We start from the raw sequence: 17407 nt of genomic DNA, 5'->3' as shown, positions 1-17407 counted from the left end.
TATCAGCCCAACTGTGCCCAAGTACATTACGTGCCAAGAGCTATTAATAAAAATAAAATAAAGAATACAAATTCGTATAGCACACAAATTTGAATGCAGCTTTTTTTGGCGCTGCTCGATACAAAATACGATAGTCAGCCCTGCCAGACCAAAAAAAAAATTGACGTCCACATAATATCGATAACATTGAAAGTAGTGCTCGCACATCCCTACGTTATCGGAGTAATTGGCAGGCTGCAACACACGTATGCACGGATTCTCTTAATTCGCGCGTCAGTCATGGAGGAGACCGCTTCTTTCTTTGGGCTGCAAGCGGCCTGTGAGGTGAGCGATCTAACAAATGCCATTTGCCGGCAATTGTTCACATGGCTTTTATTTTACAGAAAGCCATGGAGGAGGCAATTGAGCAGAACAGCGTGGAGCCGCTAGTGAGCAAGTACAAGAGCTTCACTGCCAACTCCGAGCACGACAAACGCTCGCCCATGGACCAGGCGTTTCGCAATGTGCTGATGAATCGTCTAAGCGATGACGTTGAGCGCATTGGCACGTTGGTGAAACTCTCAGTGGAGGCAGTGCGTGCTGAAATTGTGTCCAACACCATTCCTGTGGTTCTCCTTGGAGACACGTTCGATGTGGTTACTTTGGGCAAGTGTGAGCAGATATTCCAGTTTGTGGAGCAGTTGGTTGAAGTGTGGAAGGAGGAGGTATTCTTTGGTTCGTGCAAGAACAATATTTTGCGCATGTGTAACGATTTGCTGCGACGCCTGTCTCGCACCCAGAACACCGTTTTCTGTGGCCGTATTTTGCTATTTCTGTCCAAGTTCTTTCCGTTCTCCGAACGCTCGGGCTTGAACATTGTGTCTGAGTTCAATTTGGATAATTTAACAGAGTATGGCCTGGACAGCAAAGACCACGATGATATAGACAACAAGGAGCTGGAGGACACAGCTGAGGATCTGCCGATTAAGATTGACTATGATCTGTATTGTAAGTTCTGGTCCCTACAGGATTTCTTTCGGAATCCCAACCAATGCTACAACAAGGCACAGTGGAAGATGTTCAATATGGCAAGTAACTCTACGCTATTCAATGATAACAGTGATTATAATGTTGGACTTTACAGCATGCAGAGACCATATTAGAGTCGTTCTCTAGTTTCAAGTTGGAAGATGTACGTCACAGCAGCAACGAAAGTAGCGACGACGCAAACTTGCAGGCCATGGAAGTTGATGATGCAGCCACCGATGCTGCTGCATCGCAAACCGTCCGCAAAGCGACACATTTCTTTGCCAAATTTCTCACAAATCCCAAGCTATTGGCTCTTCAACTTTCCGATTCAAATTTCCGGCGTTCCGTTTTGGTGCAATTCTTAATACTATTCCAGTACCTGCAGGTGACAGTCAAGTTCAAAACGTAAGTAGAATGGCATATAAGTATTAAAGGCGGCTTAAATCAATTAAACATTACGTTTTTGTAGTGACGCATATACCCTCGCGCCCGTTCAATCTGACTTCATCAAGGAGACGGAGCCACGTGTGTACAAGTTGCTCGAAGAGACGCCGCCAAATGGGAAACGCTTCTCCCGCACCGTACAACACATGCTTATGCGCGAAGAGATGTGGAACAACTGGAAAAATGAGGGCTGCAAGGAGTTCAAAAAACCAGAAGAGCCAGAACCCAGCGAAGATGAGGCCAAGGCTCCACCAGCAAAGCGACCAAAGCGTGCATTAGGCGACTGCCTGCGTGAGGCCTCCCGAAGCGGCAAATTCTTTCTGGGCAAGTAAGTAGAAGGTCGTCGTTCTCCAGTACATTACCAATGTCTACAATGCCAGTCTCCTAACAGTGAAAATCTGACGCGTCTGTGGAACTATTCTCCAGACAATCTACAAGCGTGCAAGAGTGAACAGCGCAACTTTTTGCCACAGCTAGAAACCTATCTGGAAACTCCTCACGAGAAAATTGATCCCGCCTTTGAGTGGCGCGCACTGCGTTTGCTGGCGCGCCAGACACCACACTTCTTCACATTTGTCTCGCAGCCGTCGTGCAAGATATCCGATTATCTGGAGGTGGTGCGCAAGCGCCTTATACGCGAGAAGGAGCTCCTTAAGCACGCCAGTGGCGGAGCTGCTGCAATCAACTCGACGGAAAGCAGTAATGGACTGACAACAAGCAGTGGCAGCGAATTAATTGAGCAGGAGTCTGTGGAACCTGAGCCAGAGCCGGACCAAGATCTCGAGGTGGAGGACACAGAGCCAGTCGTCGAGGACGACAATACACACGAGAAACCATTGATGGTGACGCGCGCGCACATTGAGGAAATTATTCCTCTTATTGGAGAGCCCTGGATGAAGGTGGGCAAGAAGATCGGCTTCACCAACGATGAGCTGCTCTTTTTCCAAATGAATCATCCCACGCCAGGAGTGGCCTGCATGCAAATGCTAACGAATTGGATATCAGACGATGATGATGCCACGCTTGAAAACTGGGCCTACATGCTGGAAGGTCTCGAGATGAACGAGGCTGCGGAGGGCGTCAAAGCCATCATACAACGCGAGAGGGCGACCTCGCAGCCGAACAACGATGTCGAAATTCTCTCGGACTAGCCACAGTGCACAAAAAAGAAACATAAGTTAATGCCGTTTCATTCATCAATTCCTTTATCACATGTAATATAATTGAGCTCACAAAACACGGGCTCGTACTTAATCTCATTGGGTAACAGAACACTTCTTAGCGCTTCTTCAACGGAGGCGGTCCATCACGACGCGGCTTATTGTGTATCATGGTGGCACATCGTGGTATGTGCCGCTCTGCTGCTTGCTGATTGAAGCGCCTGCCACAGTGCGGGCACTGGATATAGTCAGGGTTCTCTGAAGGCGGCGGTGGCGGCAAATCACTGAGTTTGCCACCACGGGCCAAATGCGCCTGCACCTGTTTGGCGGCGCGAATGGATTGGATAAACTCCTCATGTTTCTTTCGCCAATTGTTCTTCTTCACGCCCGTGCTCAGACTCATTTGCTGAGCGGCGCTGCTGTATTGTGACTGAGCCCGATGCATTGGACGCTTTACATACTTCTCAGACTCAGTGCCCTTCACCCGTTGCTTGGACGCATCGAAAATCTTGCGTTTGGTGAACATGGTGCGTTGGCACACTGCCTCATGTTTCTGCAAGCGCTCTGAATGGAAGCTGCGGCCGCAGAAACGACACTTGCTGGTCCCTTCTGGTCCGGCTGTATTGCTTTGAGTCGGACCCGGTGAATTGACAGTCTGGCGACTCTGCAGGATAAAAACGAATTATTAGTGGGCGCGAGAGAAATACACTGCAGTGGATTTAACTTACCATCGTATTTTTGGTAACTGGAGATTTGACGTTGGCCTAAAGGGGAGATCAAAAGGTAAATGTATTAGATAATACTTTGAATTGAACAGCTCAGCTACTCAGATATTGTATGTATGATATAGAATATGTTGATTTGGGTGGAGGCTAGGAAGCTGTTGAAAATCCACTGAATTCCGTTGGGTAATCTTGTATAAGGGCTATGTTCATGGTTGATTTGTATGAGAATCTTGGAAATGTAGAAACAAAACGGCTTTCTTTTTTAACCGATTTTTTTTTTGACAAATACGGAAAAGCATACGTTTTTGAAAATATACACAGAGGCGAATTGTATGAAGGGTTTCTGACTGCGGGTTTTTAAATTCTCAAGTGAATGTGAATTTATTCCACGTTTTCATCCTTGAATACCATGAACCCGCTGTTTTGTTCCTCACGGCAACTAAATTCAACTTTGTTATACTAACTTTTCTATTAACCGATTATTGCAACGAGATTATATTGAGGCATCATAATCAATCAATAATATAATCGTACCAATACCAAAGAAATCTTCAAAAACTAAATGGGATTATTTACATGTGGCAGCTATGCCAAATACTGAGCCTATACATGATTTGAAACCAACCAATGGTTCGGTTCAGGGGCAGTTGGTGTTCATATGGACGAACAGTCGGACGGACGGACATGACAATTCGCTTCGGCCTGTCATGGCGTCTATCATAACAGATAGAATGTAGATTGTAACAATTTAGTGGTTGTGGTGGAATTTGTGAGCTCTGAACAATTTACACTTACATTACGTGCCGGTACCCGCTGTGATATGGGCTGCTTCTGCTGTTGTCCTCCCGCCAAGCGCGGCGCGAGCTTGGCGCTAATGGGCGGTGTGGAAATGGAGCGTGCTCCATAGCCGGCGGTGCCTGGAGGGGTTTTTTTGGGGAGCACAGGCCTGAGGCGATTGGAATTTACAGTGCCAGTCGCATTGTATTTACTGTTGTTGGTGTTGTTGTTGCTATCATTGGTTATCCGTCGACCCGTTACCGGACCCTCTTTGAGGCTCATTGTGGACATCCCCTTGGTTAGTTGTTGGGTAGCGCGCGCTCCTCCAAAGCGGGAGGTGGTTGTACCGCCGCCCAACGTCCGTGCTGGTCTTTCTGTGGCGTTCGAAGTGGTGCCCGTTGTCCCAATCGGCTTGAGTGGATGGCTGCGGTCAATGCCGACACCGCGGCGTCGTTCGTCGAACATTTGGCGCACCTTGCCGTTGCCAGTAAGGCGATTAGGTTTAGCGCCAGGCGGCACCTCCACCGACATTATTGAGTCGTTGCCATTGGCCAATGATGTGTTCAGTTCACGACGTCGTTGTTCCTGTTCCTGTTGCGTCTTTTGCTGGAAGCGCATCTGCGTAGAGAGAGGGGAGATGGGTGAAAGGCGTTGTCCACGCTGGGCACCGTTCGCGGGTGCCGAGTTGCTGTTGGCATTGCCATTATTATTGGGCGGCAGGTGGCTAAGTGCCTCCATCAGTCGCCTCGCTGCCCAAGATTCGTTTAGCTTGAGTGGCATGATGCGATGGTGCTCGTGGTCATACTCGTAGTCGTAATACGCTTCGTCATGGACGCCCATGGCGATAAAGTCGTCCGGCTGCAACATATTCGTGCAACAGCCCCAAAGTGCGCGTGTCAACTAAACGGACACAGAGCACCGATTGCCCCAGGGATGGCCCAAAGCGCAGACAACATGTATACGTACGAGTATGTCCAATACCCGCGAGTGGTAATTAAGTGGATGTGTACACGCCCCACCCCCCAATCACAGATAGTCGACAATGAATGAAAGGGGTGTGTTCAAAGAATTGTTGCTGACAAAACCTTTAGCAATTCTCAGCAGACAGCAGATTTATGACAGCTAGTGGTACTCACCTATATTAGTTTGTATGCAAATCTTGGTCTAGTATGTTCTCCTTAAAGTTTAATACTGCATTCCAGAAAATTTAAATCTCAAATATACTGTAGTTGATTTTTTAAAGTATGCTTTTAAAAATAAATGAAACGTCTTTAACAAAAATGTAGAGGATCATGGGGCTTAGTCTTCCAACTATCATTTGTTCTTTGTCTTTTCGCACTTTGAAATACCAACGATACGTATACTATATGGTAGGCAGGCGGCATATTGATATATTTTTCGAACACACACCTTTTCTCAGTTGGGTTCTCGCCCACGCACCAACACACGAAACGATGACTAGAACGAACTGTCGAACCAACCCACTAACCCACCCATCTATCCACCTGAAAAACCGACCAGTCGAAGAGTCGGTCAGTCAGTCAGCCAGTCAGTTAGCCAGTCAGTCAGTAAGCTGACCACATCATACCACAAATCTATGCAACTTACGTGCCGCCAGTACATGTAGCCCCGTGCCACTCTCCCCGCCTGCGCGAAGCTAACTTTGGCCGCACTGGGCGTGCCCGCCCTGCTCGCCGCTGTCGTCGCAACAAAGTAGTTGGAGTGGGCTGCGGGCATACTCCCTGCCGCCGTTGTCCTCGTCTCCGCTGCTGCTATTGTGAACTGTCCTGCTGGTGGCCTTCGAGCCAGCCATGGCCACCTTGGGACCACTTGTCAAGAAATCGAAAATCTTTTCTATGTGTGGACACTTCATAAATTGGTGCGAGCAAAGACCTCAAAGACAAAGGCGAGGCTGTTGTTCTAACTCTAAGGTAGGCGTGTGGGCTCGATTAGTTGCTATTGTTGTTTGTCGTCGTGCATGCCAATAACTAAAATCAATGGCGCCGTTGCACATGACGTTGCCATGGCGCAGGGGGGAACCAGCAACAACAAAGTGCAAGACAACAAAAAGAGTGCGCACGGCATTTGTTGCACGTGCGAGTGGCAGCGGAGCCAAGGGATATCGGGCTGGGTGGGGTTGGGCGAATTGGGCGTGAGACCATGGGGCTGGCTACCCAGAGCAGAGTACTGTTTGTCACTTGAGCTCCGTGCATAAACAGACAAATTGCGGGGGAGTGTTGAGTGCATTACCGTCCACTACCTGGCCCCGGACTGATTAATCAGCAGTTGTTCCCTAAAAGGAACAACGCATTTTGTCTAAAGTTGTACGGGTTCCAATTAGATGATGGTCTAAGAAGTTTGATGACCCCTACTACTTTGTACTTAAATAAAGCTGTGCTTGTATTCAAACCATCTGTAAAAATCAGATCAAGTAGAGGGTATTTATTAAAACTTCTCCCTTTTTGCTGATCTTGCTACATTAGTCCCTAGTCCCATTCGGGCCTCGAGTAATGTTTCTGAATATAGGAGTAACAAATTATTTATTTAGCTAATGTTGTATCAACTTTTGATAACATCTCTGCCAGCAGTGGTATCCATTCCAAATTATGAATAATGCGAGAGAATCTATCTTATAGCCAAAGGGTAAAAGGCTATACTAATTGTCCATAATAACTTGTGTGGTAGGGTAATAAGAGGCTTACTATTTGGTTAGTCTGCTGAAAAGCTCTGGTTTCAACGACTTTGTCAAAAAACAAGTTGTTCTCGAAATACTTGCTTGTTCCAAGCAAACTGCATAAACTGTAGCGATTAAGCATTCATGAGCTTTAGCTCATCGGAAGGCATTTATCAAACAAAACTCTAGTAGTAGTTCTCTAGTAAATGTCAGATACTTTGGCAATTACAATTACCGTCAATATGTTGTCCGGCCTACACTTGTCAAGTGTTCAAGAACCCTCCTCCCATCCTCCCTTTAACTGAAAACAATAAACACATTACGTGCTGCCAGCGCTTTTGTTTGTTTGCGTGGGCGGCCGCGGCCTTTCCATATATGAGCCCAAAAACAAATTAATTAGCTGACATTTAACTGTTCGTTCATTCGTTCGTTTACTGTCTGTGGGAAACCCGGCCAACGGGCAACTTCGCGAACGGACGACTATGGTGGCTCGGCGATTCTGCCACTCAGCCTTTGCCATTTTTGGCACGTCACGGAAATTGAACGCGTAACGATGTGAACGTTAGCGACTATCTTGAGATAATGGCCAAAATGGTCAACTAATGGCAAGGCAGACGGCAGGGGAAATTATTTGGAAGCACTTCCCGAACCACTTACCCGCAACTGTCCCAGCTTGGAGCTTTGGCTCTCGCCGACACCTTGTGACGCCATCGCCAAATAAAGTAAGCTGCGGCAGAGCTTTAGCTTCAGGTGTGTGGGCTGCTAAGCAGAAAGGCAGTCAATGCGAGCGTGAGCGCTGATGACGCGTCTTGGCCGTCTGTAGACTTGGCTTAGACTGGAAATCTTGTTACTGGTGCTGCTTCTGACTCATGCACAACAGTCGTTGTCACCGGTTGCTGATGATGATGATGGTTGTGTGCCAAACTAATAAAAAAAAACAAAAAAACAATAAATAAAATGAAAATAATTTATGAAACAAGCGAATTATGAGCAGCTTTAAATGTGGCAGGAGGCGCGAACTGAGCTGAACAGTTGGCTGCTATTCGGCGTGGGGGCAGCTGGAAGCGATTGCGAGTCGTATCCAGTGCCAAGCCATGGGCCGTGGGCAGGCGACAGTCTCTGCCTCAGTCTCTGTCTCAGTCTCTGTCTCAGTCAACGGCATTCAGCCGCTCCAAAAATGGGCTGTTCAATGAGCAAACTAATTGAATTCAATTTTTATGCGCTTACCAAACTGAATGTGAGCCGATCGCCAGATAGTCGATGTGATAGTTCGTCAGCCCAAGGAAATGGTGGATGAATAGTGTTGGTGTTGTTGTTCATGCAAACGCTAAAAAACGTTCAAGAAATTTAAGAAAAATAAACTGCACAGCCTAAGTTTACTGCCGAAAAAAGAACTATGAACCTACAATAATGAAATAACTTTTGTAACTAATTTTGAAATATATTACTGAGAACGACCGAACAATGAACGAAATGGATTTTGGAAGCAATGAATTGTTGTTAAATAAATCAGAGCCAGCTCGATTTAGCACAGTTTAGTTTGCCTGCCGATGACAAATTGAGAAACTAAGCATAGTGTTCAAATAGCCATAAATAGATGGGAACTGTCAGATATTCATAAATATAATGGGATTGCCAATCAGCTTGGATGCGGGAGAACACTCTTAAAGTCAGTGGAAATCGGTAATTTACGATTATATACCATAAGCATTACATTTGTTAAGGAGGTATTTAGTCGACCAAATAAGGGGATTAATTTTAGAATAGAAAACTGTGTAAGCCGCTATTCTCTGCTGCTTAAGCTTCCATAAAGGCGCTTTATTACCTTCATGACTAAACCAGCTCTATTTTAAACAGTTTCAAAACAATGATCTAGTATTAATGGTGCTTCAGATTTTTAATAGAATTAATGTATTTAAGCATTTATTCTTATTTAAACTGTTGCTGGTGGAAGCTTATCGCCAGCTAAAGAATGTCCACCAAGAGGCAATTTTTCTTTTGGTCGCCTTTGTGGTTTCAGCAATAGAGTATTGTTTTCTTCATTATTTGGCCACTGCCTTAAATGGTAACTAAACGAAGATATAACATTTTTTTATTCAATTGACGGATTTTTTTGTTTGAGCATTGTGAAGCAGTCAACAAGATCTTCTAAGTGGAAGTATTTCTTTATGGCAACGCATTTTCATATAGGGGAATATAGGAGTATATATTTATTACTTCACACTTCAAAATATCTTAGCTGCTTGGTTTTAATCAAATTTTAGGTCTCTCTCTTCATGTTTCATTGCACAAGTATTATATATAGAAGTTTTGATAACAAACTGATTTAGCTCAGGACTGCGGAATTTTGAGCTGAAAAAATATGAATACTAATGGTATCAGTACTGTTTCAATATATATACAAGTAGATATATATATATATATATATATATATATATATATATATATATATATATATATATATATATATATATATATATATATATATATATATATATATATATTATAAGAAGTGTTATTTTACTGCCGATTGATATTCAAGAAAGAGTTTTTCAGAGGTTTCTCATAATAGAGGACAGAGCTAAAATGTAATTTTAAATCAACTCTAGCTGTCTGTTGGAAATGGCTTGCTTAAGCTAAAATGTTATTTGCTATACACTACAATTCCAGAGCATTCGAAAGTCGGCAAAGCAGCCAGCACACTCCCTGCTTATCTTTATTTCAGTTATTTATGTTGGGTTTTTGGCACACTTTTGTCGCTGACTAATTCAACTCTCCTTCTTTTGCATATTCAAGTAGTATGCATACAAGTATGTATGTATATACATATGTATGTAGGTATGTGAAGTATGTATATGGGTGCGTTTGTTGGACGTTTGCTATTCATTCTATGGAACAGCTGTGGCCGTAGCTCTGGCTCTGGCTGTGGCTGTGGCTCTGATTTGCATAACTTCCACTTCAAGTTGAACGCGGCGCGACGCCGATGATGTTGACGCTGAGCAGCTGCCAGTGCGGCAATCGAAGTTACTTACCAGCTATGCGATGAGAGAGCGAGCGTGTGTTTGCGTGTGTGTGTGTTGTGGAATGTTTGCGCCCAACCAACAACGGCAATTGGATGTGGCGGTCTGTGGCGGAGGGAAACAGCAGAAGGACGGGTACAGTCCACGAGAGTGGCACGCGAGTTTATTGACACACAAACGGCCACTTAGCCCACAATTGAACCAAACTGGGACACAGCAGGAACACAGCAGGAGCAGGAGCAGGACAGTCTCGTTGCACGCGGACACATGTGAGTGACCGGTTGATAAAAATTACGCATACGCCGCGTGCTCTGGCACCCACTCCACCAACGGGCAACGAGGGAAAACAAAAATTCGCTTTGTCGGTCGTTCGGCTGGTCACTGAGACGTCGTCGTAGCTCGACTGTTTGCTTGGAAGTTTGCGCGTTGACTGACTGCGACAAGATTGCGGTAGACATCACCACAAAGCGCCAAGCTCGTATTCGCATTCGCACTCGGACCGGCCCACGAACGAACGGGTTGCGAAGTTCGCGGTTGCGGCTGCGGTTGCAGCTGCGCCGACGCTGCTGCGCTGCTATGCGGCCGATTGCCCCTGAAGGGATCGATCTTGCACGAGAGTAGGAGTTGCAGTATCGAAACAAGAGACGCAAGGGAGAAGGTATTTCCATCTAAGACTGGAACTTTTCTACCTTCTACGTGCAAGTCGTCCGCTGCACAGAATCCCTGGCTAAAAATATGGAAATAAACACAGCCTGTCTGAACATATTACCTACACCTCTGAGAAAAGCATCGCACAGAAATATAGATATTATATAGTGTTACAAATTAGGAAATGTTTAATCCGACACCTAAGACATCTAGCCAACAAACAACACCTTTATAAGACATAGTCCAACCATCTAAAATGGGGCGAGCAATATCGTATAGCAAAGTTTTGAAATTCATTCTTGGTTCAGGATCGAAAATAATTATTTTGCTCTCGTACACTCTCACTCTCCCACACAAAGCAGCGACATTTTAGAACTAAGCAGGTGCCAATACGCACAAAAAGCACAATGTTAACATTATGGCAACGCCACGAATCGTCATGTGACGTCACAGGCACGAACACCAAATGATGCCGCACCTTCTTCTGTCATCTTCGCACCATGGCCCATGCATGGGATGGAGTATTGAAAGAGATGTGCGTGTTTCATTCCACAAGAACATGTACTATATTTATCGCTGAATTGTTGCTACTACACGTACTTTCGTTTTTGTTTTACAATTATAATTCATGTGTATGCGAGTACAATGGTGTGTTTGTTGTTTACTTCTCTTTGTCTGTCTCTATTAGCTCCCTCCCTCTGGCCGTCGATGTGCGATCCGTCGACTGACTCAACGACCAATTTGTTTGCTCTGTGTTTGATTAATGACGGCAGCTTGGAGTGAAGCCGAAGCCAAATAAAATCATAAGTACATTTTTAGCAGTTTACTTCAGCGTTTCGACACTTTTTTATGCATTGCTTTAGCTTGATGGTGTTGCTGTTTGTTGTTGCTTGTTGGCTTCGAGCTTCTCGCCTCTTCTGCATTAATGCTTAAAACGTAATTAATCATATTCTGTTTTGGTTTTCGCTTTGCGTTTCTTTATTTTGTCATATAGCTTTTATTGTTATTTTTATTCATTTGTTTGCTGTGGTTTTGAAACCTAAAGAGCGCGCCTTACACTTACAGTTCGAGCGAAACTTAACTATTTGATTTTCATTAGTTTGGATGTTTTCCATTAGTTGTTTGTCTCTTTGCCAAATTGTTTTGCAAATATGTATGTGCTCTAAAAATGTTCCTAACCCTTGTGCAAAATCTTTGAATAGGCTACATACATACATACATACATAATTCATAGACACGTTTATAAAACTTGCGTTCTTTGCTGATTTCTTGCCAAACCGTTTTTGTTTGAAGACCTTTGTCACAGCTTTTCTGATAACTGCCATTTGAGATAATCTTTCAACATGATTGATTATTCAAACGAAGTAATTGATTTATGATCTGAAATTATTGACGCCAATATCAAGATACAAGTTGGCTTTTCATCTCATTGGGTGTCAGAGTGAAGGTAAATCTCTGGCATCTGAATAGTACTACAATAGTACACAAACTATTTATATTTATCTCCAAATTGTGCCAAAGGTCTCTTCTATTCGGTATATCCGAAAATTTGCAATTCGTCGGCTCAAACGTTACATTCTGTTACATATTTCTGTTGCTTCCGTTGCTTGCAGTTGTTGTTCAGTGTTTCAATATTTCGGTTTACTTGTATAAGCGCTTTGTGTTCACTATAAGTATGTCGGTATATATTGTTTGTATATAAGTATGTATTGTATAGTATGCTTCGTTTCGCATTACACACAACTTACATGGACTAATGCAGCACTTGGCGCTATCGCCCTGGGATTGGGCAACATACAATACTATCTATATATTGCAAGTACAACGAATACGTACGGTTACGAATACGAATACATTCAAAGGCGTTACATATACATACACATACGAGTAGTACAGTGGGTACGTTTAACAGTGAGACGGCAACCAAAATCAACATCAACATCAACGTCAACATCAACAACGACGAACTGACTAATCCTACGCATCTAATTTGAAGAGCAAACCTAGAGACTGGTCCACGGGTCGTATACGCAACAATTTTTAAAATTTATTTTTTAAAGCGCCCGATACATTCTGCCCATGTCTCTTTAGCCGCGTTGGTTGCTCCACCTTTCCGATCAGCTGAACACGATTACACGATTGCACATTTATAACATTTTTCTATTTGCATTTCGCTTGACATTTGTTAATTCTACGGTTTTAATTTTCTAATTTTACATCAATTGCGTTTTCTCGATTTTAGCGCTACCTAAGGTTCTATTCACAGTTAAACTTGTTTTTTGTTTTGTTTTAGTTCGCCTCTTAAACACATATGCAGCAAAAAATAGTGTTGCTCGTTTAGAATACACATAAGTACGACTTTCCGGCTATTCAGCTAAGATCGGAAATGCATTTTATTACGTTTACGACTTGCGTTGCTACAAAAAATTGCATCTAAAGTATAATTTTTGTTTTGTTAACATTTTGCTTGGTTTTTGGAATTGTTTTGTTTGTTGTCTTTAGTAGTAGTAGTTGTTGTTGTTGTTACATCCAATTACTTTTCCATATACATTTTATAAAAAATATTTTGTTTAACTCAAGATAGGGGAGGGACTCATCGTCGTTAATTGGAGCTCTCTTTCTGTTTCTTCAAATAACTAGAATATACATATAGTACATACATTAATTATTCATGTGCATGAAGTTTTGGATGGCACTTAACATTAGTGATGGCTGACGTTCCCTCTATTCATGATTTGAATTTGTTTCTGTCAATTAAACAGCATATTGAAAACAATAAACAATCCATTTTATTTGTGTAGTGGCAGTGTTAAGCCAAGACTCCTTAGTCGTACGATAATGATGGCAACATACTTCCCATATTTGGCCTATTGGTCTACATTATTGAAAAGGCCAAGGTCAAGTTATTATAAACTGAACTCTTAACTTAAAGACAGTGGAAAAACTTGGGCAAAACTAATTATTCAATGTCATGGCTAATATCTACCGAACACTGGTAAACGAGTATTTTAAATCGCATCCACCCATCCTGTTGGTTTTCAGAATACACGGACAAGAAGAAGAGGTGTCTCTTTTATTTAAAGGATATATTTAACGAGTTGAAATTGTGAGATAGAACTCAAAAGTAAAGCATTTTTATTTTCGAAAAAGTTGGAGGACTCTATTTTTGTCGGAATTGTAGACCGAAAAGTGGTTTTCAGAATAAATGGACAAGAAGAACAGGTGTTCTATTTCTTTTATTTAAAGGACACATTTAACGAGTTGAAATTGTGAGATAGAACTCAAAAGTAAAGAATTTTTATTTTCGAAAAAGTTGTAGGACTCTATTTTTTGTCGGAATTGTAGACCGAAAAGTGGTTTTCGGAATAAATGGACAAGAAGAACAGGTGTTCTATTTCTTTTATTTAAAGGACACATTTAACGAGTTGAATTTGTGAGATAGAACTCAAAAGTAAAACATTTTTATTTTCGAAAAAGTTGGAGGACTCTATTTTTGTCGAAATTGTAGACCGAAAAGTGGTTTTCAGAATAAATGGACAAGAAGAACAGGTGTTCTATTTCTTTTATTTAAAGGACACATTTAACGAGTTGAATTTGTGAGATAGAACTCAAAAGTAAAGCATTTTTATTTTCGAAAAAGTTGGAGGATTCTTTTTTTGTCGGAATTGTAGACCGAAAAGTGCCAAAGGTTCTATTGTTTGTAAGCACTCTATGAATTGTAAGTAATGAGTTGCGGAGCTTTAACAAATTACCCAAAAGAATACTGATTTGATGATCCCTGCGCTCATACTCTCTGTATAATTATTTTCTTGGTTGTTCAGGCGAGCGAAATGGAACTGGATTTTATAGAATTTTTGAGACTTTCTTAGTTAACCGCTGTATTGGCTGTTCAATAAGTTAATAGCTAGTATATGGTAAAGTGTTCTACAACGGCACGGCTTTCGTATATTTTGGGGGCATTTGTTTACACACTCGAGCGAGGCAACAACGCTTTTTATCTTTTGAACGTCATGTCCAACACAAATGCGTCACAGTTGCTACCAAAACTTCAGGTTGGCTTTCCTTTCGTTGGCCAACTATTGAGCTGCGAACATGCGAACGGAACACCACTTAAAACTTATGGAATTAATTTGTTAAACTTTAATGTGTGATTGTCGAAGGTTCTTTGTTCTACGAAATTATGTTCTTTTTGCTTATTTTTGTTTTCTATATTTTTATTGAATTTACAAGTAATTCTTTTTATTTTCGCATTCGCCATTTTGCTTAAAATTTCGCTTTGAGTTTGTTTGTTTGTTTGTTTCATATCTGTTTCTGTCTCTAATATGTTAGTTAAACATTTTATAAGCCAACATTCAATGCGCTCTAATTTAACGTCATTACGACAATTGCTTAAGTCTTTTAGTCTACATTTGTTTTTTTTTGTTTTTGTTACTGTTGCTGTTACATTTACTGTGAGTTCTTTTTCTTACAACATTCATTATTCACTACATACATAACTGTTTGTCTGTCGGCCCTCCTAGTTTTGCAAGTGCTTCTGGTTAGTACATGCTTTGAAGGATTTGTGTGGGTTGCTTGCAATCTGCACAGCATTTGGCTAAGGCTTCAGGCGCTCAGGAGTGGGTCTCGATATTGTTGCTAAATTGCCTTACATAAATATATACTATATATATGTATATATATTTGGGTTTATATGCAGCTTTGTATATAAGTTCCTATGCCATATTCGCTTGACATTTACCTCCACTAGTATACATCATCGAATACATCTAAGTGTTTAGGCTATAATGCGATCGGCATACAATCGACATACGATACTGGTGAGAGGCAAGAATGCACTGTTTACCCGTAATTTTAAATTATTAATTTCCTTTATTATTTTTTCTTTCTGCCTGCTGCTATAGTTTCCATTCAAGTATGTGGTATGTCCTTGTTATGCCACTTTTTGAAAACCTGCACAGCATTGAACTTTTGGCTCTACTCGAACTTTCTTCTAATTTTCACTTAACTGTTAAGATTACTAATTCTATACGATTTTTCGTAAGGTTCTCGTAGCGGCGTTTTTTGGCACACGTGAGACACGTGTGCACAATTGTTTTAAAATTGGTTTTAATGTTCAACAAATTGATGGAAAGGCGAGGTGTGTGAACCTCGTAATTGCTTCCGAGTGTTCTGTGTTCTGTGCACTGAGTACTAAGTGGAGGACTATTTAGCGTTCTATTTGCACGAGAATCCATATTTCTATATTTTCGCTCAACACTTAATTTGAATTTAAGTAGGGGACAGTGGTCTAGTTCAAAAGTCTGAACAAAGCCCTCCTTTCAAAATACACTGATTGCACGGCTTTTGGATTCGATTTTGATTTCTAAAGTTTTCATTTGAAAATGGCAACTTATTACTGAAGAGCTGCTCATTAAAAATTTGCTTGTATTATAATTCTGAAACATTGATATCATCAGGCTTTGCTTAGACCATTACGGCTGTCATCAGATATCGAATACTTAGATTGATAGGAAGAATAGAAACACTTTAAAAATGTTCCGTGCAAACTCGAAGCTGCCAGTCAGGGGGGGGAAATACTATATGTATGTTTTCGGGCATTAATGAGTGCTTTTTGTAAACTTATAAGTTTGTTTTACTTTTCCTATAATTATGTATACATATATATTCTAAATACCCCTAAGGTTTTCCTATTTATAAGCGTGACTTTGTTTTTATTTGTTCGACAACTTGTTCAACAATCTTTCATAAAATTGATTTACTTTCTCTTAATGTGTTTCTTTGATAAATTTTACATCAGTACGGGTGGGCGTGTGTGTTTAAAGGTATATTTATATTCATTGTTGGTTGCTCTCTATGTATATATATATATATATTTATATATTTACTATATATGTATATGTGTATATTTATAGACGTGCAGCAGTTTATAAGTCATTGTTTTAGGCTAAGTTATTTGTAGGCTATAATGTACGCGACACATTCATGGATGGGATTGGCACACATCTTGCTATTATTACATATAAATATCTATATACGAACTATAAAAATTTGACGCTTGAACATAACCAGCATGTTCTAATTACACATAACATTTATTGTGTGTGTTTTATTTGGTTGTTTTGTTTTTATTATTATTTTGCTATGCTTACTCGAGTAACTCGCGCTGCCTGCGATTTCCACATGTAAAAATGTTTAAAAAATTGCGCACAAAAAGAGGACACAATTCAAAATTCTGTACAAACAATATGAATTTAAAAAATCGTTTACAAATTGTAACAAAAATATTCATAGGCATTATGTTTCTACATATACATATACATGTACATTTACATACATATATGTACTATTTCATTTAGTTCTACAAATTGCGTAGATATTGGGGCTTTGGTTTATTTTTCTCTCTTGAATGCAAACATTTTCTGTTGCCTACTTTTTTGCGCTGCCAATGCTTGGACGCGTGCATGCGTGTGTGTGCCGCAGTGTTGCTTTTTCCATATGCCATATGGCACTCATATGCCACACACACACACACTTATATACACACTTGCAATCGGAATTCGTTTATTGCCATGGCATCGACGCATTAGAATGCTCTAGTCGAGTACTTCTCGTACGAGAGTCTAAAGAGTATTGGCACACTTACAAGCACAAACACATACTTACGGCTAATACACACACATGCAGAGAACACACTAAATGGTAACCACACTACAAACGGGGCGTCTATAATTGCCACACTTGCCAACAAGGATGGGACTTGGACTCTCATCGACTCTTCCTTCTTCATTTGAATATGATAGTTGCAACGGCTAACTCAAGAATGGGGGAAGGGGGCGGCAAAGTGACAAGGTACACAAAATATATAGAACATACATACATACATGCATACTACACACTAGGCTAAGGTCTGCTCCTCTAATTCGATTTGTTTTTATTTCGGTGCGACGCTTG

At 41.4% G+C, this 17407-nt stretch overlaps 2 protein-coding genes across 3 annotated transcripts; one reads left to right on the top strand and one right to left on the bottom strand.

Moving 5' to 3' along the window:
• The first annotated feature begins 203 nt into the window (after positions 1–203).
• Positions 204–2707, top strand: LOC115621430 (THO complex subunit 1). Its single transcript, XM_030515081.1, has 5 exons — positions 204–324; positions 384–1067; positions 1124–1413; positions 1478–1780; positions 1844–2707. Exons 1-5 carry the CDS (start codon positions 280–282, stop codon positions 2601–2603), a joined length of 2082 nt encoding a protein of 693 aa, XP_030370941.1. The 5' UTR covers positions 204–279; the 3' UTR covers positions 2604–2707.
• Positions 2635–10167, bottom strand: LOC115621433 (zinc finger C2HC domain-containing protein 1C). 2 transcript variants are annotated; one of them, XM_030515086.1, is made up of 6 exons: positions 9821–10167; positions 8016–8115; positions 7446–7712; positions 4133–4732; positions 3341–3376; positions 2635–3276 (listed from the first exon to the last, which is right to left on the bottom strand). In XM_030515086.1, exons 3-6 carry the CDS (start codon positions 7497–7499, stop codon positions 2731–2733), a joined length of 1236 nt encoding a protein of 411 aa, XP_030370946.1. In that variant the 5' UTR covers positions 7500–7712; positions 8016–8115; positions 9821–10167; the 3' UTR covers positions 2635–2730. The 2 variants fall into 2 exon arrangements, with proteins under 2 accessions (XP_030370946.1, XP_030370945.1); XM_030515085.1 differs by lacking the exon at positions 9821–10167 and having other exon boundaries at positions 8016–8239.
• Positions 10168–17407: the final 7240 nt, after the last annotated feature.

The sequence above is a fragment of the Scaptodrosophila lebanonensis genome, unplaced genomic scaffold (genome assembly GCF_003285725.1).
Source record: "Scaptodrosophila lebanonensis strain 11010-0011.00,11010-0021.00 unplaced genomic scaffold, SlebRS2 tig00000024-arrow-pilon, whole genome shotgun sequence".
NCBI classification, from domain to species: Eukaryota; Metazoa; Arthropoda; class Insecta; order Diptera; family Drosophilidae; genus Scaptodrosophila; species Scaptodrosophila lebanonensis.
The sequence above is the reverse complement of the archived record's forward strand: the minus strand, read 5'-3'. Positions and strand labels throughout refer to the sequence as shown.